At 43.9% G+C, this 27,614-nt stretch overlaps 1 protein-coding gene across 4 annotated transcripts in view; it reads right to left on the reverse strand.

Annotated features, from left to right (window-relative positions):
* Positions 1 to 27,614, reverse strand: part of SNX29 (sorting nexin 29) — a 569,005-nt gene that overhangs the window by 186,283 nt on the left and 355,108 nt on the right. For 3 of the 4 annotated variants that reach the window (XM_037151196.2, XM_053672142.1, XM_037151198.2), the window contains one exon: positions 14,784 to 14,900. In XM_037151196.2, coding sequence (XP_037007091.2) covers positions 14,784 to 14,900 — 117 coding nt within the window. Of the gene's footprint in view, positions 1 to 14,783; positions 14,901 to 16,771; positions 16,936 to 27,614 lie in introns of those variants that run through there. The other variant, XM_053672144.1, reaches the window with a different exon arrangement.

Here is a 27,614-nt window from a genome sequence, read left to right on the forward strand (position 1 = left end):
ATGAGTGTGAAAGCAGGCCCTTCTCCAGTGAGGCTCTGAGATGTCTTCATCCCCTGCCGATGGCCGACTACAGCCTGTGAGTGACCCCTGACAGAAGACCAGTGACACTGCATCTGGATTCCTGACCCTCAGAAACTGAAGTCATAAATGTTGTTATTCCAAAATATTGCTTCTGCCTCTAAGTTTTGGGACAATTTTGTTATGGAGATATGGATAACAAGTATAAACCCTAAATAAAAACAATAATGAGTTTTGTTCTGTATTTGTTTCTGGTTCTATCCCTTAATAAATCACTGGCATACCGCCAAATCACTCCCAATGACTCTATGGAGTCAAGATAATGGAGCCTCAAACTTTGATCCTGGGATAAAACCTATAGGAGTATTTCCCAAACTTCTACCCATCCCAAGGCCACAACACAATCTCACCACATTCATATATCACTTAACACTACTGTTTACTAATTGTTGTTTCTTAAATCACCTCACCTCTTTTAGTTATAAAATGTACTTTAAAAAGGACATTACTCTAGCACATGGAAAAATACTTTCACTTGCTACATATAGAAAGCAAACCGAATCCAATGAAAACAGAGACTTAATTGCATTCTAAGAGTCAGTGGTTCTCAACCGTGCTGCATCAGAGCACCCAAGGCATCTGGGATGTTGGTCCCATTCAGAGATTCTCCTTCAGCTGACCCGGGCTGAGCCCCAGCATCCAGGCATCTACATACCATGGCTGACCAGCACCCTGCCCCTGAGCCCATTCTTGCCTTGTCAGGGCATCTAAGAAGCAGGAAAGACATATTAGCACCAGCAGAGCTGAAAGAAAACTGCAAAGGAAACAAATTCTTGCTAGCAGACTCCATGTTATTTATACCTGACTGCTGAACCACCTGAAGTCATCCCGCCTCCCATCAAGGCTACACAGATCTGGAGACCAGGCAGAACCATCTCCCTGGGAAATCCTCCATCCACAGTGTGATCTCTCAGAATACAGAGACTCTGAGCAATGGATACTTATAGGTTACAGGCTTTGGCCAGGACCCTGATTTCATCCTCAAAGTTCAACTCAGGTGGGTGTTCCTCCCTGCCGCACACTGCAGGCTGTGAGGGTCCAGGAGACAGTCCAAGGCTGTCAGCACCTGACAACAGAGGATGCTAATTTTGCATCCAATGAGTAAATAAACGAGGTGTCATCCTTACTAGATCTTAGGGGATAGGCAAGAGTCAGACTGCTGTCCACGGGTAGAAGTGATACTCCGGAGAGGGCCTGGGGCAGAGGGGCAAGTTTTCTCTAGTCAGGCCTTGCTCTTCTACCAATAGCTTCTCCAAATAAGCTCTGGTTTGTTCTGACAGCCACATTCTTTCTGTGACTGATGGATAATTTCACAGCCAGATTGGAAACCATTTAAATTGAGACATCAGGAAAATCAGGGTGGGAGACATGATAGCTCCTTACACATGACAGCAAATAAAAAATGAAAACAGCAATGTTGATCATCTTGTGACAAGTAAATTCATGGTCCCTTTTTGGTATGTGGAATTGACACAGAATATTTTGTTTCAGTCAAATTCACTATTTTCTGGGCATCCATAGTCAGAATGCTATGGTGAAAAGTGGGAAGGAATATTCATTCAGCAAATATTTAATGCTCTCTACCAGGCACTGAGGACACAGCCAAATATGAAGTGGATGGAGACAGCAAATGAACAACTCTATGCCAAGTAGTGATAAGTGCCATGAAGGAAAATAAAGCAGGGTGCTATTTTATTGAGGATTATAATAAGGTGATATTTGACCTTCTACTCTGGATGATTTGGAGGCAATTTCTCATTTAATTCAAACCTCATACAACTCACTCTGGTGAGCATCACCAATTCTATTTAAAGATGAGGACATGAAGGCTCTGAAAAAGTAATGCCCTATCAAACCACTGCTTATTAGTCGCAAGGACTTGGGGGACATTATGTATCTTACTGTGCTTATTTCCTCATCTCTAAATTGGAGACAGGAGCACCTATATCATGGGCTTGCTACTACCTACTGGACACTTGGGAAAGGATGTGGTATCTAACAGGCATTCAGTAGTGTTACCTGGGGTGGTAGCGTGGAGTGTAAATGCCACTCTCGCTCTTGGGGATATAGTTATCTGAGGGGGAAGCCAACAGATACACCCACAAAACCAGTGGCTGATACTATCCATGAACAAAGGATGCTGATTATAACATCATTTTCTCTGCCTAGTACGCCCATCTTCTGGCCAACTTCTAGTCATCCTTGGAAACCCAAGTCAAATATCTCCTCTTTGAAGCCTTCCATGACCAGTCCCAGCAGTTAATTAAGCCACATGGTGTCAACATTACACCCAGTAACTGACATAACTCTATTTCTTCTTTGTTCATTCATTCATTAATTCAACAAATACGTTTCAAAATGTTCTGCCAGACTCTCACTTTATCCCATTGCAGTCACGTGCTAACATATGTGTGCTCTCCACTGATCAGCAAACTTCTTCGTGACAGAGAGAGTTAACTGGATATAGTTCAACAGAACAAATTCATTAGTAACTAAAGAAGAGCATTGAAAAAGTAGACAAAGTGGGTAGTCCAAAGGGGAAAATGTTAGAGCAATTTAGAGGAAGTTAAAAACAGGTCAGTATTGGCAGGGCTTCCTTAGAGAATGAGCTGGCCTTGAAGAATGAGGGAGAGTGGGAAGGAAGGAGAAGCCAACACATGCTGAAAGCCAAATCTCAACAAGATGAATAGTACCACAGTCGGATCATTTATATGGATCCCACGTATGGGTTGTTTATATGCCTCTCTGTATGTAAATGCCTCAAAAATATCCAGGAGGACATATACCAAACCATTACAGAGATCTCTGGGAGAGGGACACATATTTTGTACTCTATTTAATAAAGTTGCACATTATTCTTTCAAAAGTATATTCTTTAATGGTTTATGTAATTTAGGAAAAAATTTAAAGCATGTTTTCTAAAGACAAAAGGTGGAGAAACAAGACACTGCGAGTAGAAGGGTATGGTAAAGGGCAACACTCTGTGGACGAAGGGCCAATAGCAAGAGGTGAAGAAGCAGATGGAAGCCAGGTCCTGCTTTGGCATCTGTCAGATTCTCTTTAAAACAAAGCCAACATGTTTCCACACTGTATCAAGGCACTGGGAGCAGCAGTGAGCTGTGAGCCTTGTAGTAACAGGGGCGGGAGACAATTCCCATTGGAGGCACACACACACTCATGCCAGCAAAGGCAGTGACACTGACAGACAGCAGGGGGAAAAAGTCACTTGTCCAGAAAATAAAAATCTAAGGGAGCCTGAGGATTCCTGACTTTTTCAAAAGTCCCAGCCAAGTCACATCTCAGATGCCTAGCTGGCCACATCAGTCACGTGGCAAACTACAACCACCCACTTGGGTGTGGACAAGACCCTTAGATTTTTAGTGTCTGAGAACACCTTTGAACCCTGGTCAACAAAATCATTCTCCTCAAAACCAGAGTAGCTTTGCAGACTCCAGGGACAAGAAGACTTAGAAACCTCACAGGCAACTACAGGGCAGCACTCATCCCTGAAGTAGAGGTCATTTCTACAATAACAGAAAAAAGGGAAACCAATGCTTTGACTTTTTGCACCATAATCAGGGATCTCTTTATCCAGATGCATCTGTTCCAATCCAATCTCATAACCAGCTGGTCTCCTGGAAGAGACAGTAATACAATCCATACACAACAGGCTTTGGATTCCACAAACCAGCTGGCCAGGGGCTCAACCTCTACGAAAATACAGGGGAAAAAGCATTTATTTCTCCTGGAAGATATATAAATCACATCAAGGAGATGCAGACAACTTCCAGAAAAACTGTAAGATCCCTTTGATGTCCAAATGTCACTAAACTAAACTCAAATCTAAGTTAAGGATATGCCAGGAGAGAAGAAAAAGAGATGGGCCTTTTTAAAAAAAAAAATTATAACCCTTCTGGAACCCTTATGGAGAAACCATTACCAATAATAAATATTAGGTAATAAGTATATATACCTAATTAGAGGGTTTTTAATAAGTATAATCATGTGGTTATTATGTATCCTTAGAACTACTGTGTTCTAATTTGGAAGAAATAGAATTAGATTAAATTAGGATTTAGATGGACAGTCTTGGTCAGTAAGATTTACAAGGCAGAGTGGAGACAGAATGAAGAGGCTGAGAGAGCCTACATGTTGAAGATGACAAAAAGAAGGGGTCAAGGACAGTGCTGCAGTCTGACCACAAGGGACCAATAGGATCCCAGTCCCAGAGCAGCCTGTACAGAAGCCCCATGTGGTCGCCCTAGTCACAGAAACCATTTTTCCATGCTAATAATTTTCTGTTGAGAAACTTACATGCCAATAAAATATACAGCAGTCAGGAGCCAGGCAACCCAGGGTCTTGAGGTTGTTACCTGGGGGACCTTGGGAAAGAAGGGGGTGGAATCTAGGAATATCTTCCAAGGAGAGAGATCGAAGCTAACTTATCAAACAAATAAGAGGATGCCTTGCTTACACCAATAGTGAGCATGTGTCATGAACTCAGGATTTTGATTCATCAGATGAAAACGAAGGAAGGGTGAGTTCATTTCCAGAAGGACTTCGTGGTAAATGAAAGGGAGCACAGGGCTATGAGCCCCAAGAGCATCTTGGCTGTGGCTGCCTATCATCTTTCCTGCTGGTGGGGCTGGAGAGCAAACCCCAGCCAAGAGTTCCTAAAGCCACGCTGGGAAGAAAGAATCAGCAACATGGAGGTCAGAGGTTGCCTAACAGTCCTGGCTTATACTTCTTCAGAATCTGTGACAGGCAAGGACTCAGGGTTATTTTTTTTCAGACCCCAGTCTCCAAACCAAGTCACAAGAAGTCAAACCAGAGACACACAAGTCAGACCAAACATATTCTGGCTTTGCCCCCACACTTTTATAAGACATCACAAAAAACCCAAGTGACCGACAGGAAGGTTGAGCAGGTGCAGAAAATGCCTCCCTCACCCCGCAGCTGGTTGTCATGGAGCAGGAAGTGTATAAATCTTGATGGTTCTGTACCTTGCCTGTGATTCCTATTTGAAGCAATGTGAGATTGGCTCTGAGGCAACTAGCACATGTTGCATCTGCCAATAGACACAAAACACTCATCGTAATGGAAATGTGTTTTCAAAGTTACACACCCAGAAGCCTTAGGGAGCCAGGTTCTGCCCACTTGAACCCTACACTGTAGCCCCAGAGCCCCCCGGGGGACCTCAACTACGCAGGGTGATGGGCAAGAGTTTAACACGAGCACATGTAGGAAGGAAGACCTGTGACTTGGGAGCTCCTGGGGTCTAGGAAGTATCTGCTTTAACATCGAGAAGCAGGTGATCACATGGAGTAGAAAACTATGGGTGGGCCTAAAAGGCGGCTTTTATTCACTGGCACTAAGTTTAAAGTGCACTCTGCAAGCATCTTTCCAGATGATTCTGTGTCAAAAACTAATATTTCTGAGTTAAGCCTCTATGTGAGACATGTTTTTAGTAGCCTCTCTTAAATGGCACTTTTAAAATAATCTCCTTCAAGACAGTAGACGATTAAACCAGATGATTCTGTGTCAAAAACTAATATTTCTGAGTTAAGCCTCTATGTGAGACATGTTTTTAGTAGCCTCTCTTAAATGGCACTTTTAAAATAATCTCCTTCAAGACAGTAGACGATTAAAACACAATGTCCAAGTGCTGGTTTAAAAAGCCTCTTATAATCTGGAAGGCGATGTTTAGAGCTGCTGTGGGACCACAGACAATTTGCTACTTGATCATTAGATATTCAGCAAGTGCCACCCAGCTGAAAAATATATCTCTTATTAAGCCTCCTTACTTAAATAGCATCAGCTTTCAGATGAGATCACTCCCTCTAAAGGTTTTAAAGATGCCGAGAAAGTCCTAGGAAGCATTTTATTTCAAAGCGAACCTTATTACAAAACTGGGGTGAGTTTTCCCACCTATCTCACTCTGCATTTTAAATCGCTTGTCCTTCTCTCCCACCAGCTCAGTTATTTCAACAGTGGCGGGAAGCTGACCTGTGGAAACGCCAAGCAGCTTACAGCAAGTCTCTGTTACCCAGCAGGACCCAGGAAGGCCCCTTTCTGGGTAATCCAAAGCTGTGGCTAACAGAGTGTTACCATAGATACCACAGGTGCACGGTAAGATTCATAATCATGCTCCATGGGTGACTCTGTGTGCCAGCCTCCGAGAAGAAGGAAATGAACACATAGTCCCTGTCTCAGTCCACAGGTGAAAAAAAGAAAATTCAGCATAAAATGATTATACAGAGTGACAAATGCTGGAGCACAAAGTGCCATGGAAACACAGATGAGGGGTCAGCCAAGGGCTTGGGAAGGGAGGGTCTGCAAAGGCTTTCATGGAAGTGGATTCTACCGGAAGCCACATAATAGGGACCTTATGCAAAACACAGAGATCTTAGACAATGAAGAAGAAGCCAGAAGGATTTGTGGTTTTTCCAAGACAACTGCAATGAACAGAAATTATCAGTATGTCACAGAGTGATGTGAAATGTTTATGGAAACAAAGACAGTGGGAAGGGAGCGGATAGGGTGACACAGATGCAGAGAAACACAGGCAGACGGAGACCAACACACACCCAGGAAGTAGGAGACAGAGACCGAGGTGAGGTCAGACGGAGGCGGACCGAAAAGGCAAAGACAGGGTGAGAAAAAGAGAAGCAAGGAGAGAGGGGCAGATGGCAGGAAAGGAATAAAAAGAGGAGCACACAGAGGCAAATAAAAGAGAGAGAAACGGAGCAAAATAGACAAAACAGAGAATACAAGAGAAAACCAAAATAACCAGGTCTTTGAAAGGCAATCTGAAAGAGGCCCGAGATGCCGGGGATCCAGTGCTGTAACGTGACTGAGACCCAGCCGGCTGGGGGTGAGTAGGAGGCCAGCTAGAGTGAATGCCAGTCTGTCACTCACCTACAGTAGACAGTGGGCAGGCTCACTGTGCCCCACAGCCACACAATGTCACCTCCTCTCCTCCAAGCCCATTGGATCCCATACCCAGGAAGGCTCATGAAACAAACCAGGCTTCCATGGCCTTCTTGCCAGCCAGTGCATGGGTAACTAACACGATACGCAACTCGGCCCTATGTCTCCCAAATGCATTCCTTGAAAAGCATCTTAGAAAAGATGCTCCTTGGGGAAATAATTGTGGGAAATAATGCATATAATGCATGCTATGTCTACTCCCTTTGGAGAGCCATGAGGTACTCTGGAGGGAAGTGCTATAGAAGAGAAACTTACGGAAAACACTTAAATCTCACATTGTTCAATTTCATTCCATCAGGGATCTGAATCTTTGAAACCACTCAGCCCAGGCTGGTGTAGCTCCGTGGATTGAGCGTGGGCCTGGGAACCAAAGGATTGTGGTTGGATTCCCACTCAAGGCACATGCCTGGGTTGCGGACATGTGCGTCTGCACACTTCCCAGCAGAGGACCCACAAGAGGGAACCATACATTGATGTTTCTCTCCCTTTCTCCTTCCCTTCCCCTATAAAGATAAATAAATAAAATCTTTTTTTAAAGATTAAAAAAAAAAAACAAGTGTTGTGCCTAGAGCAAAATGATACTACAATTTCTATGAAATGAGTAAAAGAAAGAACTAATGAACACACAAAAGTGTAAGCAGCATCCTGTTAAACAATGAGATAGTCCTGGATTTGCATTCTGTGCTACCAGGAAGCTGCATGCCTTGGGGAAAATCATGAACTCAATCTGCACCTCAGTTTGCTCGGCTGAACATGGGATCTAATAAATAAATTATACAAAGTTGTTCTGAGAGTGAGACCAACATCAAGCACACAGTAAATGACTAACAAAAGGTGGCTCCCTCACCAACAGACTGGGGAGGGAACAGGTGAGAGCAGTGACTGGAGGAATAAACCAGCAGGTTGATGCTTTCAGTCAGGGTAGTGATTATACAGACCTCAAGTCAGACCACACTGGGCCATCTCTTCTGCTTAAGTAGAGGCGAGCCACTTAAATGGTACTTGAGAACAGAGACTAACCAGAGAAAAGAGGAATCCAAATTCAATTACATCAAGTGAGACCAAGTTTCCTGCCCCTGTGGGAACAAACCTGCATTTAATGAGTCGTTTCACTCTCTGCTTTCCCTGTGCTGTGGCTTTAATTGACCTCTACGTCTCACATGTCACAGATCTGATTTCCCCAGCCCCATTTATTATTCAAAACAGGAGCTCTTCTCCCAGAGAATTTTCAGGGCTGTAATCAAATCTAGCTAAAAGGTAAAAAAACAAAAACAAAACCCTCCAGCATTCACATATTAAACCAGAGGGGAAAAAATAATAAGATAGAGTCCTAAAAAACACATTCAAAAAAGGAAAAGAGAAGAAAGTCAACCCTCACTCCCAAAGTCCTTCTTAAAACAAGTGACTTAGCTTAAAAGTCTATAATATTATAAAAAGGTGCCACTAAGAAGAAACTGTGTCCCTGTGCTTATCGTTTAATTTTTTTAATACTTACCCAAGAATATGTTGACTGATGTTTAGAGAGCTGGGGGTGGGTTGGGGGGGGGAAGAAATGTCAACTGGTTGCCTCCCGTATACGTCCTGACGGGGGATCAAACCCACAACCTTATGATGTATGGGATGATGCTCCAAAGTTCTTAGCTACTGGGCCAGGGCTACACCTATCTTTTTAAAAAAGTATTCTTTGGTCCATGCAGTCATTTTCTGCTCTATGAAAATAAGTTAAGTTCTCATTTAACCAACATTCAGTGAGTACCTACTGTGTGCAGGGAACGGTGCTGTGCCCTGGGGATTCAGAGATGAAAACAGGGTGGGGCTCCTACCACATGCCCACCACTGAGCTATTTTACTGGCAGTGTCTCAACTGGCTGCCCAATGAGGCTGCTGCCACGGGACTCCCCGTTCCATAGAAGAGGGGACTGGGGTTCCATGCCCTTCGGGCGTTCAAACATCCAGTGTCTGCAGAGTCAAGCTAAGAGAAAATGAAAGGGGGAGAGGCTGAGATTCCTAGGACAAATGCCTCTCACAATTAAAAGGGAGATAAGGCTCCAAATTTGCAACTGAACTTGAAATTTCCTCCTTCCTTTTGCCCCAGCTGTCTGACTCTAGAGCAGCAGGGTGGGCTTGAAGCAATAATGACAAGGTCAAGGTGTCCCCTTGGGGCCACTGCTGAAATGGCTAGCTTTTCCAACAGCCTTTAGGCCCTTAATGACAACTTTACTCTCGCCCCTTTGGCTGTCAAGTAACCTGCCCCAGGAGAGAATCCCATGAGGACCAGAGCTGCCTTTGTGAGAACAGACATCCTAAAGGGCATGCAGACTTGAAGCAAAAGTCAGTGTGGCACGGAGGAGAGAAGGTGGGCTTGCATGTCATAGAGGCCCAGGAAAAATCTGGACTCCACCAAATACTACCTGTGATATCTATTCATTCACTCACTCACTCACTCACTCATTCACTCAGTGAACCAACCCGCCTTTACTGAGCACCTACCTCGTGGATGGATCACTAGGACTCAAGGGGAGCAGAACAAGACATGGAAGTTGCCCTCAGAGCAGGGGAGACAGACACTGATCACTGAGAGATGCCAAATTGCATTAAGAGAAGGGAGATATACATATAAGCATATATTCATTATGAAAAATATGACTTTGGCAGGACATCAGGAGGGTTTCCTAAGGAAGTGACAAGTTGATATTGAGGAATGAGCTACCTGTGCCCTGAATACTGTTGCAGGCAGAGAGAACAGCAGGGGCAAAGGTCTCAAAAAGGGAGGAAGAAAGGGCCTACAGCAGAAGAAAGCCAGCGTGCTGGGAGCCCAGCACTGTGGCGGAGCATTATGAGAAGCCTGGAAAGAACTACATATACCCTTCTACACCTCAGCTACCATATTTATGAAAAGATAATCGTCCCCCTTGTTTCATAGGCTTGTCTTCAACAATAAGCAAGAGAATGAAGGTGAAGACCTAATATGTGCCTAAACATTGCTGGAACTTGATAAATCACAAGCTGCTGGTGGATGCTGACCCTCGGGAAAAGTTTTCCTGCAACAGATAGAGGATGGAAGAAGGTGGTGGTCTTCCCCAGTGCCCAGGGGTCTTGCAAGGCAAAAACTCTGGGGCTTCACCCACCGAGCTGAGCAACACTTGCTGCCAGACATTCTCATCTGAAAGTGAGATTTCACAAGAATGTTATGCCAATATTGTTATAAAAATAAAAATGGGAAACAATTCAATATCTGTCGACAGAAGCCTGGCTAAATAAATCATGATATTGTCAATTCAAGGGAATACAATACAGTTCTTAAAAAGAATGACAAAGATCTACATGTAAAGTAAAATTAAAAAAATCTCTAAAGTATTTGTTAGCGCATGGGGGCATACAGAACAGTGAATGTAGCAGGCTACCAGATACTAAAACATGCAGGTGTTTGGAAAGACAATCCAAGACTAGTCATTGGTATTACCATGGGGCAGGAAAACTAGGGGACAGGGATGTGGGGGGGGATTTATTTTTCACTGAACTTCCTTTTATACTACTTGACTGTTTAGCAATGGGAGTAATGAGTTTCATCAAGAGTCCAAAATTTTCTAAGTTTCCACTGTTTAAAGAAAAATCCAGTCTTTCAAGGCAGATAGACCCAGATCTGCCAGTTCCCACTGTGTGATGTTGGCTGAGTTACTTTATTTCTGAGTTTCCTCTTCTGCAAAATGGGATCATAACAGTAGTTACTGCTACAGTTGGTAAACAATGTTAGCTATTAAAATTAGAAGTGATGATTTGTATTAGCTGGCTTATTGTTTTTACAGTTCACAAGGAGAATAGTACACTGAAGCTGCTCTCTGGAAATGCATCTGCAGTGAAAGTACTCACCCATCTTTCCTTCAGCATAAAGGACACACAAGCCTCCCACAGAGTCTAGACCTATCCTATGGAATGGGACCACCACTCCTTGGTCCTCACCTGCCAGCAGGTCCCTCTTTAGTAAGGTGGGCCTTGGAGAGTGTCAGGACCTTGGAACTACATAGGGAGGCAGGAGAGGCATGCCTGCCCACAGCCCGCCCCACTCACACTGGGAAACTGAGGGCAGCACCGGGACTTCTCCATCCCCGCAGCCTCACTGTCCTCTCTCAGCTGCAGGGAAAGGAGGAGCCACGTTAGACACTGTCCAAGGCTTTAATGTGGGGCAAACTGGGAAGGCCACTGCAGAAGGGCTCAGGACCTTGCTCAGAAGGTCAGTGGGTAACACATGGGAGCCCCTCATAAGTGCTCCTCCCAATTTCCTAGGGTTGGTGGAACGTGGAGAAAGAGAATAGACGTTGTGATTAAACCTGAGTTGGAATCTAGTGAACATACTCAGTGAAAGATGTGGGGCCTCTGAGAGCCTCACAGAGATAAAATCACCTTCCACAAAGGGGTCCTAGAGTACAATAGGTTTTTATTAAAGGTGTTTCCTTCTTAGGAAACCTGAACCTCCCTAATTAAAGAAATCCTTTTATGAAGGCTTATACAAAGTCTTGAATTATGAGGGATAGAAAACAAACTCACTCAGGGACTCGCCCACAGTGCCTCAAGCACAGGAAGCAACATTCAACATGCCTGACTCTCATAAACAGAGCTGGACAGGAACCAGCACTCCTGCACCTCCTGGTGGAGGCACATACCACATCCTCTGTCAGCACAGAACCAGACCTGAAACTCACTGCGCTTGCAGAGCTCGTGACCAATCCAAACAGAGAAACGTGGGGAGCATCACCACAGGGCTGCAATCAACAAAATCCAAAACAGGAAAACCTACAGTTCAAAAGGCCAAGTTCCTTCAACAGGAACAGCAAGAAGGCAAGAGGAAAGAGAACAGAAATATAGAGGGGAATATGCAGATGACAGTAGACTGAAGAGACCTATCCCCCAATGCGATATGTGTACTTTATCAGGATTCTGATTAGAGCAAATAATTTGGAAAAACATTTAAGGAAATTGAACACTGATTAGACATTTGATAATAAAGGAATTACCATTAATTTTTTAGACATGCTAATAGTACTATAAGTATCTTTCAGTGATAAATATTAAAATATTTAGGAATAAAATATCCAGGCTTGAGTAGGCATCCAAATATTGCAAATATTGGGAAATGACAGGACTGAGTATGAATGAAGCAGGAAGGACTGTCAGTTGATTATTGTTAAAGTTCAGTGATGGGGATTCATTAAATGACTCTTTCTGCTTTTACATTATGTTTGAAATTATTAAAAGTAAATGATTAAACCACAGGCCGGGAGGCTGGGAGGGAATATTTATAACAAGTATAAATAAAAAAACATTTTATATATATAAACTGCTACAAATCAGTAGGGAAAGGAAACAGAATCCAATAGAAAGAAAATGGGCAAAGACCATGAGAAACAACTCACAGAGGTGGAAACCCAAATGGGCAATAAACAAATGAAAAGACAGTCCAGCCCTGGTTGCTGTGGCTCAGTGGACTGAGCATTGGCCCGTGAAGGTTCTCTCTCCGATTCCCAGTCTAGGGCACATGCCTAGATTGTGGGCCAGGTCCCCAGTTGGAGGTGTACAGGAGGCAGCCAATTGATATTCCTCTCTTACGTCAATGTTTCTCTGTCCCTCTGTCTTCCTCCCTCCCTTCTTCCTAAAAATAAATAAAATTAGGAAAAAGAAAAGAGGATCCACCTTATCTGTCAGAGAAATAAAACGTAAAGCCGCCTCATACCCAAATGTGTTAGTAAGAAAATAAAAGTGCTGAAAGGAAGACTTGCCCACTGATAGAGGGAATCACAAATACGTATTTTTACTTTACAATGCAGTAAAACTCTGTGCAGTTTAAGACACAGCACCCCACAACTCAGGAATTTCACACTTAGACATTGACTTGAAGGAAACATTCGGGTGATGAACCGAGGTAGGAAGTGATAATAAATGGCTACTAAGATCAAAAAGAGACAGACAAATAGACATTGTGCATTTCCTGAAAGAAAACATCACTCCAATAAGAATTATGTCTTTAGCAAAATTAAACCTGATCAAAGTTCAAAAGCCAATGTAAGGAAATACAGTTAACAGAGCAGCATGTCAAACAGCACTGATTAGAGATACAATCAGGTGGTAAAAATGACCCAGGGTTCAATAAATAAATTGTTAAAAAAAAAAAAAAAAAAGAGAGAGACACAAATGAGGGCTCTAAAGAATGAAAAGAAATATAAGAGAATATTTAAATTCATAGAGACAGCAAGTAGAATACGGATTTCCAGGGCCGGGGGGAGAGAGGAATGGGGAGTTAAAGGGAGGAGGAATGAGTGTACAGTTTCAGCTGGGGAAGACAAAACTTCAAGTTCAGGAGATGATGACGGACAGTGGTGATGGTGACACAGCACCGTGAATGCACCCAGTGCCACGAAACTGTACACTTAAAAAAATGCTAAAATGGTGAATTTTTTATGTTATGTATAGTTTACTACAATTTAAAACATCAAGAGCCATGACCAATATAACACTTGGACCTTGTGATTCAAAAAACTATAAAAAATTATGAGACAGTAAATTTTAACACTGATATTTGATGGAACAAAGGAATAATAGGTAATGGAGGAATGACGATGATATCACACTTATATTTTCTTATTTTTAAATGCCCCCCTGACATATACACACACTGAGATATCTGTAGATAAACTAACATTCAGTATCTGATCCAAAACTATGCAGAAGGGGCAAGTAGGTATGGATAAACTCAAAAAGATTAACCAGAATTAATAACTCAATTTAACAATGGATAGATAAGATGCCTTATACTAATCTGCCTACCTTTGGGCATTTCATATTTGTTTTAAATGAAAAAGAAACTATTATAAATGTGTTCAGAAGGACAAGATGCTCTCAGCATCATGGTTGTAACAACAGAATGTCAGGAACAATCTGAATATCTGTGGACCTATGACCGGATTAAAGATATGTGGTATTTCATTTGGCAGAGAACTAAAATCAAGAAAGTGAATGAACCAGATCAGGAGTTCTCCACCAGGGGTGACTTTGCCCCCAGGAGACATCTGGCAATGTCTGGAGACATCTCTGGTGCCAGGACAGAATGGGTCCTACTGGCCTCTGGTGAGCAGAGGTCAGGGATGCTGCTAAACATCCTACATGCACAGAATAGTCCCCCTCCCCAAATAATTATACAGCTTAAACTATCAAGGTGATACAGTTTAAAATCTCTATGCTAGCTCCATATAGGATAGTCTTCAAATCTAGTATTGAATTAAAAACAAACAAATAAACAAAAACAGGGAGCAAAGAGATATGTAAAAGTAGTACCATGTAGGTAAAAGTTACACAAAACCAATATTGTTTATTGCTCATAGGAATTTATCTATGTAGTAAATTATAAAAATACAGAAGAGAAGGCTATCGATACTGAAGGCAGGAGTATGAAATGTTGCAGAGGTGGTGTCAACAGAATTTGTAGCATTTATTTTATTTATTCCATCCCTCCTACCTAAAAATAAAGCAAATGTCATTAAGGTTAATACATATAAAATCTGGATGGTAGGTACATGAATGCTCACTCTAGACACTGGTCTTTCCCATACCCTTGCCATTGCTAACAACAAACAAACTAAACAGCGGGGCTGTGGACAGAAGAGCTGGGTGGACAGACAGAGACTGAGCACCAGGGCAAGACCGAGATGTTCCCGAGCACTCACCGGCCCCCGGAGGTCGATGAGCTCCTGCCTCATCTGGGACACGAGGGCTTCCTTGGCCACGAGGGCCCTGTGCAGGCGCTCGTTGAACTCAATCAGCTCACCATGCATCTCCGCCACCTGGAACACATAAGCACGGAACCATGAGGCTCAGAGGGCAGACCCTTCCCAAGGACTTCCCCGCTGCTCTGGGCCCACTTATCATAACAGCCAGGCATCAGGAGGTTGTCTGGGCTGGAGACTAACATGGCTCACCTACGAGCTATGCAAATCCACCCAAATGTTGGATACATTTTACTACTTGGTTGACTTTTTAACACTATGAAATCGACAGTCCGCAGTATGTTTTATGATCAGAACATGACTGTATCAGGTCATTTTGTACCTTAGGCTTTTATTCTTAATTAATGAACACGTTTCTAGCAACACTTTTCTTTCTAATCTAAGTTATATCTGTCGAGAATTTCCCTGCTAGGGGCACCAGTAGAATAACTGACCATTTCTGTTCATCAGGGCCTTGGCTCTGAAAACCAAGGACACAGAACCAGAGCCTGCAGAGATGATGACAGCGATGGTGACAGATGCAGCTGCAGCAGCACAACCCCTCCTCAGTCACTGTTTACTTAGTCTATGCCAGGAAAACACTTCCTGTGTAGGCCTTGTATCTTTGTTCCAACAGTTCTGGTAGAACGAGGCAGGTAATATTATTCCCACCTTACATAAAGAGAAACATGCTGTAGTTTAAGGTGCTGGGTCAAGGTCATGAAGCTAATGAAGGACTGAACCTGGAGCCCTAGCCCTTGAGGGACCACTGGGCTACCTGCCACAGTCCTACCTCTCCACTGTGCCCAGATATAACCCACGCGGGCCCACTGTGAGCCCTCAAAGTTTTCCACATTCATGCAATACACCTAGCTGACACCAAATAAATAAAAACAGTGGTAGCTGTAAGGTAATCTATGATGTAGAATGAACAACAGATCTTTCCAGCTACAACCTACAAAAAGCTCAAAGATATCCCATATGGTCAAGGCACTTATGATGCTCTCTATAATGCATAAATATCAGACCATTTGCAGTAAGTACTTTATATAACATATAAAATGCGTCATCAGAATTAAGAAAGGATATTGAAAGAGGCTTTAGGAAAAAAAAGGATCATTAACCTGAGTCTTGATGCCTCGGGAGGAATAAAAGGGAGCCCTCTGTTTTTTTGGATATGTTATTATGTAAGAGGTAAAAGGCCAAAAAGGAAATACAGCAGAATATTAACATTCATCAAAGTCTATTCTTTCTATTTTCCCTTAGTTTCTAGTTTCCTAAAAAGGTGCACTTTCATTTATCAGCCAGGATATCCACTAGACTCTTTACCAGAATTAAAACTCTTCACATGAAACTAAAGGAAGCCACAGTGCAACCAATGTCAAATTTATCAGGCTCCCAGTTATAATCCTGAAGCTTCCATTACCTTGTCCTGTGAAGCCCCACCCTGCGAATAGCACCCTCTTTTGTCCCTTTGGTACCCATTTTTTTTCAAACCAGCATGAAATGCAAAGTGGAAGTGGCACAAAAGATGCTGCAAGAACCATGCAATTAACAAAGGGAGACCACTGAGCTTTAAACAGTTTTTTCCTTGTACAGACCTAAAATTAATATTCTCCACTAGCCTTACTCCTTTTGTATTAAAAAAAAAACAACTTTTGATCTTCCTTTGGCCTTTCACAAATAAATACAATATCACTAATAATGCCTGTGTGGATTCTCTTCACAGTAATCACATACACCCTCCATAAACTTTCACATGGCTGAGAATCCAGTTACCCCACAGTCAGCAGGAAGCACACAACTGGCAATGTTCCTGCTGAACACCTGCTAATATGCCCCTGCAAAATTCAAGTTTTAAATCAATGCCACTCTCACTTCCAAAGCAAAGCAGGTTTTTGTTTCGTTTTTGTTTTTATTTTGTTTTACAGTGGGAGACAGAATGTTTAAACAATTTTCCATAGATGCATAAATCATCAGAACACCCCAGCTATAAGAAGTGTTTATCGTGAGATGTCAAAAGCCTGGTTTTCTTTTGAAGCCAGAAAAGTGACTTGACCACGTCAGACGAAGCTTTCATTTCACCAGGGATTGGGGGAAAAATCCAACGGCACTGAGGAGACAAAATGTAATGAAATAATTTCCAGCAGCCATTAAAATCGCTATGTTCATTGCTGTAGCTCAGCTCTGAAATTCTGAATTTTGTATTAGATATCCCTATGTACAGCCACTGGTATAAACAGCTTTCATCTTACACAAACCATACTGAGCTTAATGTTCCTCAAATAACTCTTTCCAAACTCTGGAATAACTAGAAATGAATTCAAAACTTAGAGTGAGCCTCAGAAGAGGAATCTGAGATCACAAATAGTTCCCATTATCATAAAAATAACAGCAGGCTACACAACCACTGCCAGCTGGAATTTCTATTAGGTTCTGAGGGCACTTACAGGTCCAATCTAACCTTCATTTCTTATTTTCAACAGCTACAGCAGGAAATAGGGCAGAAAGAAAACACGTGCCTGCCAAACCATTCTTTGCCAAGTAGGCAGAGTGGTTTTTCCAGAACAACATCAGATATTGTCACCTGCTTTTTAAAACCTTCAGTGCTTCCCACTGTCCTAAGGATAGAATCCAAACACCCTTAAAATCTGGCACCAGCCTCTCTAACCCTATCTCCTGCCCACTCCTTTTCAGTGCCTTACTAACTTTCACTCCGTCCTCCACAGTTCTGTAAACCCGCTGAGCCATAGGTCACCCAGGAGACAAAGAGGAGAAAGGTGCACCAGTGGAGGAAAGACCAGGTGCAAAGGCACGAAGGCTGACAGGGAGGCAGTTGCGAGAGCTGGTTAAGGGTTCGGACTCTGGTGTAAGACAAGCCTGTGCTTGATCACTTATGGACAACGTGCGCTAATACGAGTCATTTAACCTCTATAAGCCCGAGACTGTTCACCTACAAAACGGGAATTAAAACCCATCCCCACTTTACTGAGCCCCTGTGTGGAGGAAGTGAGCTACTGTTCTTAGCAGGCCCAGCCACATGTCGGGGCCTGGCCAATGCTCAGTGACTGAGAGCTGGTTCTGCGTGATGGGTGATCACATAAAGGAAGAAGAACAGGAAGGTCTCCAGAAGCCAGATGGAAAGGGCCATATGTGCTGTACCAAGGAGCTCAGACAGCTGTGGAGAGACTCACTGTTCCCCAAGTGGAAATGTCACCAACAGAATTGTTAGCCAGATGCCAAGCATTGTTCTTGGTGCTGGAGGGGGACAGAAATGTCATGTGGTTCACATCCTCAAGGTGAAATCACTTGGAGCCCCGGGAGAGGAAGACTTGGAAGGAAGACAGCATGTCAGGGAAGGGCTCCCCAAAGAAAACACTGAGAAGTCACCTCTCTAATGGGCCCCAACGCGTGCCAGGCAGCCTCCTCTGGCCGATCTGCGCCCTGAACCATGGTGTGAGCATGCACTATACTCTGGCAGCATCAACACTCAGGGCCACTTTGAGCAGCTGCTGTATATCTTCCTGCTCTGAGCACTTTTATTTCCTTTAAAAATTATCTGAAGGTAGTCGAGGAGGTGCCATTTGACAACACTGACAGTGACAAATCAAAAGCAAATGCCAAGTGGATATACACTAATCACAGCTGACGCAGCTTCACACACAGACCAACATGGACCAAAGGGTTGAGAATGGAGCCTTGATTCTCTGAAAGGCCCAAGGAGAACACCTGGCTGGTAGTAGACATGGTTCCCAAGTTGTGCTTGGAAAGTGCATGCTCATAATTAATAAGGTGTGAATGCTTATCAATCACCATTTGGGTTTCATTCTTTAGACTAGTGAGAAGATAATAGAAATATTTTAGAAGTCACAGGGCTATTTGGCAACATCTACCAAACTTTAAAAATCCTTCATCTGTGACTTGGCCAGTCCCTGCTGAGGGGTTATGCTGCCCCTGTATTTCCACATGTATTTAAAGTAGGAGTTTAATACCAAATGTCAGGAACCTACCAAAATACCCAGCCACTGGGGACTGATCAACTATATCAGGTTCAGCCACTCTCTCCCATGCCCTGCCCCTTGGCAGACATCTCTCATCAATGACAGCACTCCTTCCTCAAGAAGACACCCAGGCAGCCATAACCAATCAACCAGTGTGTGGAGTGGCTAGGCTTATGAAATGGCACCTATTTGGTATTGCTGGCATAAGAGTAGAGGAAAGTGTCATCAAGAAGGTGATGTTTGAGTTGGGCTTTAGAAGATGCCTTTAGAGCTTCAGGAGACTGAGTAATCCATTCCAGCTGAAACATCATAGAAGATGATCTCCCAAAATAATGTGGCTGTGAAAAAGCTTTTAAGTCTGTGAAAATCTCAGAAATTATCATAATTACCTGCCAAATCATGAAAGGATTATAAATGTTTTTAAATGCCTCTGGCACTTCCTTTCATATCAGAATGTCCTATCTAATCACATTCAAGTAAATCATGCGTTGCCCTCCTTCGGCTAATTACCTGCTTCCAGATTAATTAGATCAAGATACCCCCATCTCCAAATTTTAATAGCAACCGAGGCTCTTTTGGTCATAGACCCAAACTCTCCAAGAATGATCACTTGGAAGCCTCGGAATCTACCTAGCTTAGATAAAATGCCCAAGTGTTTGGTCCCATTTACACTGGCTGTGGGGAGGGATCTGGAAGCTCCTTTTGTGATGATGACTGCACCTGCCTCAGTAAAGACCAAGACCTCACCAGTGCCCATTTGCCTTAAGATACCTTGGAGCACCATCTATGTGCCAGGCCTTCTCCCGGCATCATATCCATCAGCTCTTGTGAGCCTCGCAACCCTTCTACAAGGTGGGCCTGCCTTTCTAAGCATGAGGCCCGTAGGCTCAGGGAGTCAGGAATGGGTAGGACAAGGGTGGCCCTCTATCTGTGCTCTTCGAACTCCTCCTTGGGGTGTGGTAGAAAGCCAAGCTCTTCAGGGGTTCAGGAGATGAGTTTGTCCCACAGAGGAGAGAAGAGTAAAACAGTGTCACCCAGTGGTGCCCTAAGAAAGCTGATCATTAGTCACTTGGAGTGCTTCTGAGGAATGTAGATTTCTGGGCCTCCCTCCAAGGCGAGGAGTCTAAACACCCCAGTGACCATGATGATGCATCAGATTCTGGAACCACTGGTAAAGACAAAAGGGAAGGATTTCACACACTGAAGTCTCCATTGCACTGGTCCATCTCCTAGTTTCAGAAACCAGTTTTTCAGATCTTCATATGCAAAATAGGGATGTCACAAAAGCTCTTCCACTTGTCAGTTCTCAACTACTGAATTCTCGCTGACGCAAAGAAGCCATGGGCCAGAGAAACACTACGTCAAGCCTGCCAGCCAACAGCAGACGACAGCGGCTGCACGTGCAGCGCTGTTATTCTTGGCAATGGCATGGAAGTTAGCGTGTGGCAGTGCTGCCCCAAAGGGGTCTGTGAACTGGGGCTGGGACACACGCTGTTTGCTGCCAGTCTGAGACAAGCACAGAATTGACATTAAGCATTTAGAAACATTTAAAGCAATTTCATGTTGCTGCAAAATACAGGAATTCCATAATTTTTACAGATTTTTATAGTATTTTGCAAAAGTATCAGTCTGCAATGAATTGGAAAAAAATTTTTTAAGCTGGTTCTTCACCACACAGTTTGAAAAGCAACTATATACATTTGCTATATTTGAAATAATGTCTTCGTTAATTATTAGAAATAATGATGAATAATGATAAAAAAAAGCCAAAATATGACCATTTGGGATTAAATTTAAAAGAGCTAAAAATAAGATAGAACTAACACTATCGATATATGTTGCTCTTTTAGATGCATGCACATTGTTTCCTTGTAGAGTGTCAATCTAGGCTTGAAGACTGAGAAAATTAAAAATCAAGTGCAATAGTGCAAGCTCAGACCTAGCCCAGCACACAGGTCATGGAAGTCCTCAAAAATTAGAGTTGCCATCACTCTCTGGACCCCGGCTTGTTGAGCCCTTCCAACAGCTGCCTGGCTGTGCCCATTTCCCAGAGGAAGAAAGTGAGGCTCAGGAACTAAGTAACAAACTGCCCCAGTTTACAAAGTTCCTAAGTGACAGCTTGGATTTAAACTATAGCTATTATGGGTACAAAGCCCATGTCTTTTCCATCATGTGACCCACCAGACAGCAAATAAATAACCCAGGAAGAGAAACACCATGCCAATTTGGGGGTGGAGGGCACCGAGTTTCAGAGAGGCTAAGTAGCCCGTCTAAAGCCACAGAGCTTATTCCCTCACAGAGCCAGCACTGTACACCACCTCCTTTGTTTTCAAATCCAATCTGCACCTTCACAGGAGTAGGGCATGGAAATGAGACTCTCATAAAAGAAGAGAAATGGGAAAGTATTTGCACAGGGGTTGTGGGGAGAGGGAGGTCAGGCTCAGAGAGCACTCATTCTGCATCCGAGCCGCTCTACCTTTTCTCAGTGAAATACCTCATTGAAATACTACAGCTCCCTGGGAGGTGAGCGCTGTTTCTAATTTTAGAGCTAAGGAGACTGAGGCACAGAACGGGAAGACACCTTGCCCAAAGCCACACAAAGCAAGAAGAACGGGGATTCAAATTTCTGAGTCTCTGTTTTGGACTCACTACCCTGCCTTTCAGCATGCACCATCACCAGCAAGCGGGGCTAGCAACTCTGCCTCTGTCTCTCTCTCTCTCTGAGACACACACACACACACACATGAAAAGGCATTGCCTTGGGCTGCTTGCACTGTCCTCTGAGATCCCAGAAGCCCACACTGGCTTGGTACAGGCCAATTTGCATACACAACTCCTGGGGGGAGGGATGCTGGCAGTAAGAGAAGGGGCACTCACGGCACTCTGTGCGATTCAAGAACCAAAGGGAAAACTAGAGAAGATTTTGCAAACTCCAGCAGCCAAAGATGAACTTTCTTCAAAGTGGCTTTGCTTCACGTGAAGGCATTTTGGAAGCCAGTTTCTAAATGACAATTCCAACATGAAGACATTCCAAGGGACTGACAGACATTACTTCAGGATGCTCAGCATCAGGAGTCATCTAAGTGGGGGCACCTCAGATGGGGCACAGTAGAAAGAGGAATGTAAACGTCAAACACAGGTCCTGTCTACTCACTGCTGTTTGACCGTGAGGAAAGAATTCCAGTCTCCGATTCTTCCTATCTTCTTTGTCAAATGAGGGTATTTTCCTCTATTGCACAGGTTTACCATGAGGAACAAAGAAATAAAAGAGTGCGGGTGGCTACCCAGTGCCTGCCACAGATGGTGGTCCTTAAATAATTATGAGCACTTCCTGGGGTCAGGCAGTGTTCAAGGTGCTCTACACATTAGCACACATGGCAACCTGGAGAGAGACCTGTATGCCCATTTTACAGATGAGGAAAGCAAGGCTCAGAAAGGGAAAGCGAGTGTCCAACGTCAGCAGTCTGTAATAAAGGATCAGTCTGACTCAGGAGCTCACGGCCCATCATTGAAACCCGTCCAGTTACTCTCTTCCTGCATTCTGCTTTTTGCTTTGAGTAAGATGTATATGGGACTGACCCCAGGGGTTGCAGAGGATCGTCCTAATGAGGCAGAAGCTCTGGTATCTTGGGACATCACCTGGTAGAGCCACCAAATGACACTCTCACTGGAAGCCAGCGAGGCAGATCCACTCTGAAGTGTCACCCTGGCAGTGTTATGTGGGCTCTGTCTGCCAGAGCCACAAAGCTCAGTAGACACTTGTAAGGAAACCCCAGTGATAAATCCACATTTAAATGAGACTCCCTTAATCTCCTCTGTAACAAGCCCCTCTGTGCTCAGAACCTGGAGCTTGAGAGAAGAGTTACTTAAAAACATTTAGCTGAGATTACGTTTTAATGGAAAAAAAGAAATACCCAGAACTAACAACAGCTCAATTAATAACAGGATGCCTCTGAGAAACCGATGTTTAGGTAATGGTTACAGCTCCAAAACGGAGCTGGTCCTCATTGCTCCTGACGTGCGACCTTTCAGAGAATCCAAGAGATGAGCTGGGCAAACAGGCTACAGAGAGCAGCAGTGGCTAACAGCCCAGATAACACCTCTGCTTTCCTGCCTTCCCACTAGTGGCCCTGAAGGAACAGAGGCAGAATATTCAGAAATGGCAATAATAAAATAGCAGCCAACACCTTCCTGGAGGTTGAGACAAATAAGCAATGAGGGCAGACAAAAGCAAAGACAAACCGTAAGTTCCAGCCCTCTGCTGAAAGACACAGTCATGTAAGAACACAAGAGGCACTACACAGCTATGAGGCTTTGCAAACAGGCTCCTGTCAGTTGTCACCTGTCCTGTTGCAGTGTCACCAGACACTGCATAGCGCTATGTTTAAAGCAAAAACTCCGGAACCAGGAGACCTGGGATTAAAACCCTCCTCCCCCCACTTCATAGCTGTGACTTCAAACAAGTTGCTTTTACCTCTCTGGGCCTCAGTTTCTCATCCAAAAAATGAGGATTATAATAGTTTAAATTTCCCAGAGCTTTGTGAGATTTAAAAGAGATCATACGTAGGAAGTGCTTAGCTTAGAGTCAAGCACGCATTAAGCACTCTATAACTGTTAGCCATTATTACACCATTAAAAAGGCACCAATAAAATCACCAAGTGCCACTGGTTCTCTAGAATACACAGCCTTAACCTCACTCAGATCTGTCCCCCTCTCCTCCACCCTGCCGCACAAGCCTTGGTTCCGAACCACCTAGACAGACGTGACAGCCTGCCCACTGCCTTCCTGCTGCCCCCTTTCCTACACCCCACCCCCAGGCTGATGCTCAAACAGCCCTCACAAAGCACAAACCAGATTATGTCTCTTTCTGCTTGAAACTTTTTACAATTTTGACAAATAAAATGAGATATTATCTGCAACTTCCTTCCATAATAGAGGTGGGGGTAACAGAGGGTCATGCGTGAAGTAGGACTGGCCTTGGGAGCGGGAGCTGGAGCTGGATGGGGCAGTGTAATGGGTACACTGAGGTATGTTAAAATTTCTCCATAACTCAGAGTTTAAAAATATCTTTCAATGGCTTCCCGCTAATTTCCCTGGCAAGGCATACAAGCAATGTCAGGAGGGGCACGGCGGGAAGGGGAGGGGAGGAAATGTTTAAAGGGAAATACTGACAAATGAGATTATGTCCACCTCCTCCTCCCTCCCATTCACAAATCTTAACCCCCCACCCACCTTTCAAAGCTTAACTCAGACCTCAGTCTATCCTAGTCCCCAACTCCTTCGATCCATTCATTCCTCTTCTCCATAAACGATTCCTCAATAGTAGTAACAGCAGTTACTGTTTTCTGAGCACTTACTATGGCAAGTACTTTCAGGGCTCATATATACAAGTAAGAAAAAGGTGCCCTCTCTGAGTGGCCACAGGCTATGGGGCCCGGGCTCAAGAAAGTAGAGCCTGGGCCAGATAGAGCTCCCCCTGTCCCAGAGCCACATGCCCTCGTGCAGTATACAACGTGCACGATGGCACACAGTGGCCGTGGACACCGTGTTGGGTGCTAGTATTGCTCCCATTTTACAGGGAAGGAAACTTAGGTCCAAAGGGACTAGAATGCTTTCCCAGAGCCACACAGCGATGATTCCAACAGGTGACACCCAGACATACACCCTTTGTTACACAGAGCTCCCACAGAAGAAGGTGTGGCCCTGCGGCGATGAGCTGCCAGGCACCAGGAGACAATGCTGTCTCCTAGAAGTTCACTGTCCTGGCAGGGAGCACAGGATCGCACCCAGCTCCACTTGTCTTACTTGGGATTGCTGCCAAGCCAGTGACAAAACCAGATACTTACAGGGCTGCTCTTTTCTGCTGGATCAATAGGGTGGGGGTGGGAGTGGGGACAATGGAAGATAAGAGGTCAAAGATTCTCCTCTGTTAACACAGCAGATAATGTAGTTTACCTGGCATCATACAATGGTTGTAATTATAATGTTACAAGTACAAGTACAAAACTCTGTGTTTGGCTGGGCTTGTGAAAATGGGTCAAGAATTACTTTAAAAGGCTCTGCTGGCCTCTCCTTTCTAAAGCACTGCTGTTACAGGCTTGCTTACAGAAATGACTATCGATTTCCAAGAATCCCAGACTTGGAAGGCAGCTCAGCCTTGGCCTCTTCAGTCTCCCCAGCACAGAAAGCCTTCTCCAGCCTGCTGGGCAGGCAACAGAAGAGGAAGAGGAGGAAGAGGAGGAGGAGGAAGAGGAGGAGGAGGAGGAAGAAAAGGGAGAAGGGGGAGGGAGAGTTCGTCATCATTAAGAACAAATATTTACTGGGCACATACTCTATACTGGCCCCAGGACTAAGCATTGTCCCTGTATTAGCTCATCCTCAGGCAACTTAATAAGGCTCGGGAACAGCATATTTCCTACCTCAGAAATTCATCTTCAGTATCTGAGCCAGCATAAGGCAGAAGAACAAGTTCAAAAGCAGGCCTACCACTTTCAAGGTCCCGCACTAGTGCTCTCTCTGTCTCCTTATCTCTAAAGTGGGAACCTGTCACGCTGAGCAGGCAGGGCTGCTGGGAGAAGCAAATGGGACCGGCAGGCATACAGCAGGGGCTCACCGTGGAACAACTTATTATTATTCCTGAGGACTGGCTGCCAGACCAAGGAAGTGTTATAACATCAGACTTCCCATTTCTCCTGAAAATATTTCACCCTGAAGTGTTGCTTTTATATTTATTGTGCCACGTGCTGGAGAGCACAGAATTTCATATAAAGATGTAAATTCTGAAATTATGTGGCCCTTTGTCATAGTCTAATGTCTTCCAGAAATCAGGGGAGGCCATGTGTACCTTTTTAATCATATTTCCTCAGAAGGAATGCTTAGAAACCGCCTGCATATTTCAAACACAGCTCAATAAATTATGCCCAAGTTTCAAAAGAAAGACAGTAAGTGAAAAACATTAAACTTTATGAGCATCAAAAAATGTTTTTCTCCCTGGAGAGTCTCTTTCTCATACCAAACAGCACTTGCTTATTAAAGAGCCCCTTTCAGGAAAGGGCCCCCTTGCTTCCCGGGGTGCAGTACACAGCCACTCCCTCAGGCCAAGAAGTAAGTAAACTGTGCTCACAAACACTCGCCCAGAAGGAAGACTGTGCTCAAGCATAAGTGAGTGGTGTGCGGTAGTAGTTAGGGGGGTGAACTTGGAGCTGGATGGCCAGGTTTGAGATCTCGATCTGCCGTTCAGTTGCTGGGCAGCCTTGGGCAAGTCATTCAGTCTCTCTGGGCCTCAGTTTCTGTATCTAAGTATGGCAGCCACAGAAACACGTACATCCCAGGTTTGCTCTGAGGATTAAATGAGCTGGTATATAACTAGGGTTCAATAAATACTGAAATTACATTTCAGATTCTTATAGCTTCTATTAAAAAACAAAAGTGTGTGCATCCCTTAAATTGCTTTAAGCTTCATGGTCTCCGCAATGGAAAGACTAGATGGGATAGTAAAAAATAAATAAATAAATAAAATAAAATAAAATAAAATAAAATAAAATAAAATAAAATAAAATAAAATAAAAACATGGAAGGTAAAGGCAGACAGTCTGGGTTTGAATCTGGGAGCACACTGGGCTGGTTGTGCCCAATGAATAGGAGAACTATTATTTCTCTACAGTTCTAAACATTTCTAAGCTCCACTGTTTTCATTGGCAAAATGGCGATCATAACCTCTTCTCTCAAAGGGGTACTGTGGGATGTAACTAAACTCATATGTATTTAAGTGATGAGAGCATGGCCTGGCCCTTGGCAGGCATTCAGCAAACATTAGTTACCTTCCTTCCTTCCACAGAGGACCACAGGACTTACAACTTTTTCTTTGGGTCATTCAAGTCCTCATGACATATGTAGTGAAGATAAATATAACACTATCAGTGTTCCATCCCCCCTCAATTGACCAAAAGTGTAGCTTATTAAGTGTGATTTTTCTTCCCTGGCTGGTTGTGGCTCAGTGATTGAGCATTGGCCTGCGAACCAAAGGGTCAAGGGTTCAATTCCCTGTCAGGGCACATGCCTGGGTTGTGGGCCAGTAGGGGGTATGAGAAGCAACCACACATTTACATTTCTCTCCCTCTCTTTCTTCCACCCTTCCCCTCTATCTAAATTAAATAAATAAATAGTTTTTAAATGTGATTTTTTTCTGTTTAGCTATCAGTTGCCCAATAAGAATACACCTACCTCCTAGCATCTGGTGCAAAAAGGTAAAAGAGAGCTCACATCTTCTGCATCATTCATCAACCTGGGAGTATTAGGCCTAAATTTTCCCCCTACTGCCAGAAAGCACTGGTCTAGAAGTGATCTGGCTGGCTGTGAAGTCAGGAGCCCAAAGTTGCTCCAGCCCTAAAATGGACACTACACTGAGACCACCAACGGGGCCTCGCAGCTGAGATACTAATGCTCCCTAGGCATTCAGTCTGCTCCCCATCCCCCAGCCCCCTATGCACAGCTGGGCAGAGACTTAAATATTCTGGCCAGCGGGCTCCAGTCTGAAGTTACACATGTCGCTTCTGAGTCTCAGCATAGGGTTGCTGCTGTGTGACCCTGCTACACTAAGTGAGAAAGCTATGTTCTCCAGATGAGGTGCCTGCAAATTTGAAGCTTCCATCCACCCAGATTCCTGAGTGACGACATACAGCAGAGCACTCCCACCCTTGGCCATGTTAGACACAGGCCATGTTAGACACATGTTATAAATGGGAAATGAACTGCTACTCTGTTAAATCACTGAGGCAAGGGGCCATTTGT

The sequence above is a fragment of the Artibeus jamaicensis genome, unplaced genomic scaffold, assembly GCF_021234435.1.
Source record: "Artibeus jamaicensis isolate MK-2021 breed Jamaican fruit bat unplaced genomic scaffold, CSHL_Jam_final contig_729, whole genome shotgun sequence".
Lineage (NCBI taxonomy): Eukaryota > Metazoa > Chordata > Mammalia > Chiroptera > Phyllostomidae > Artibeus > Artibeus jamaicensis.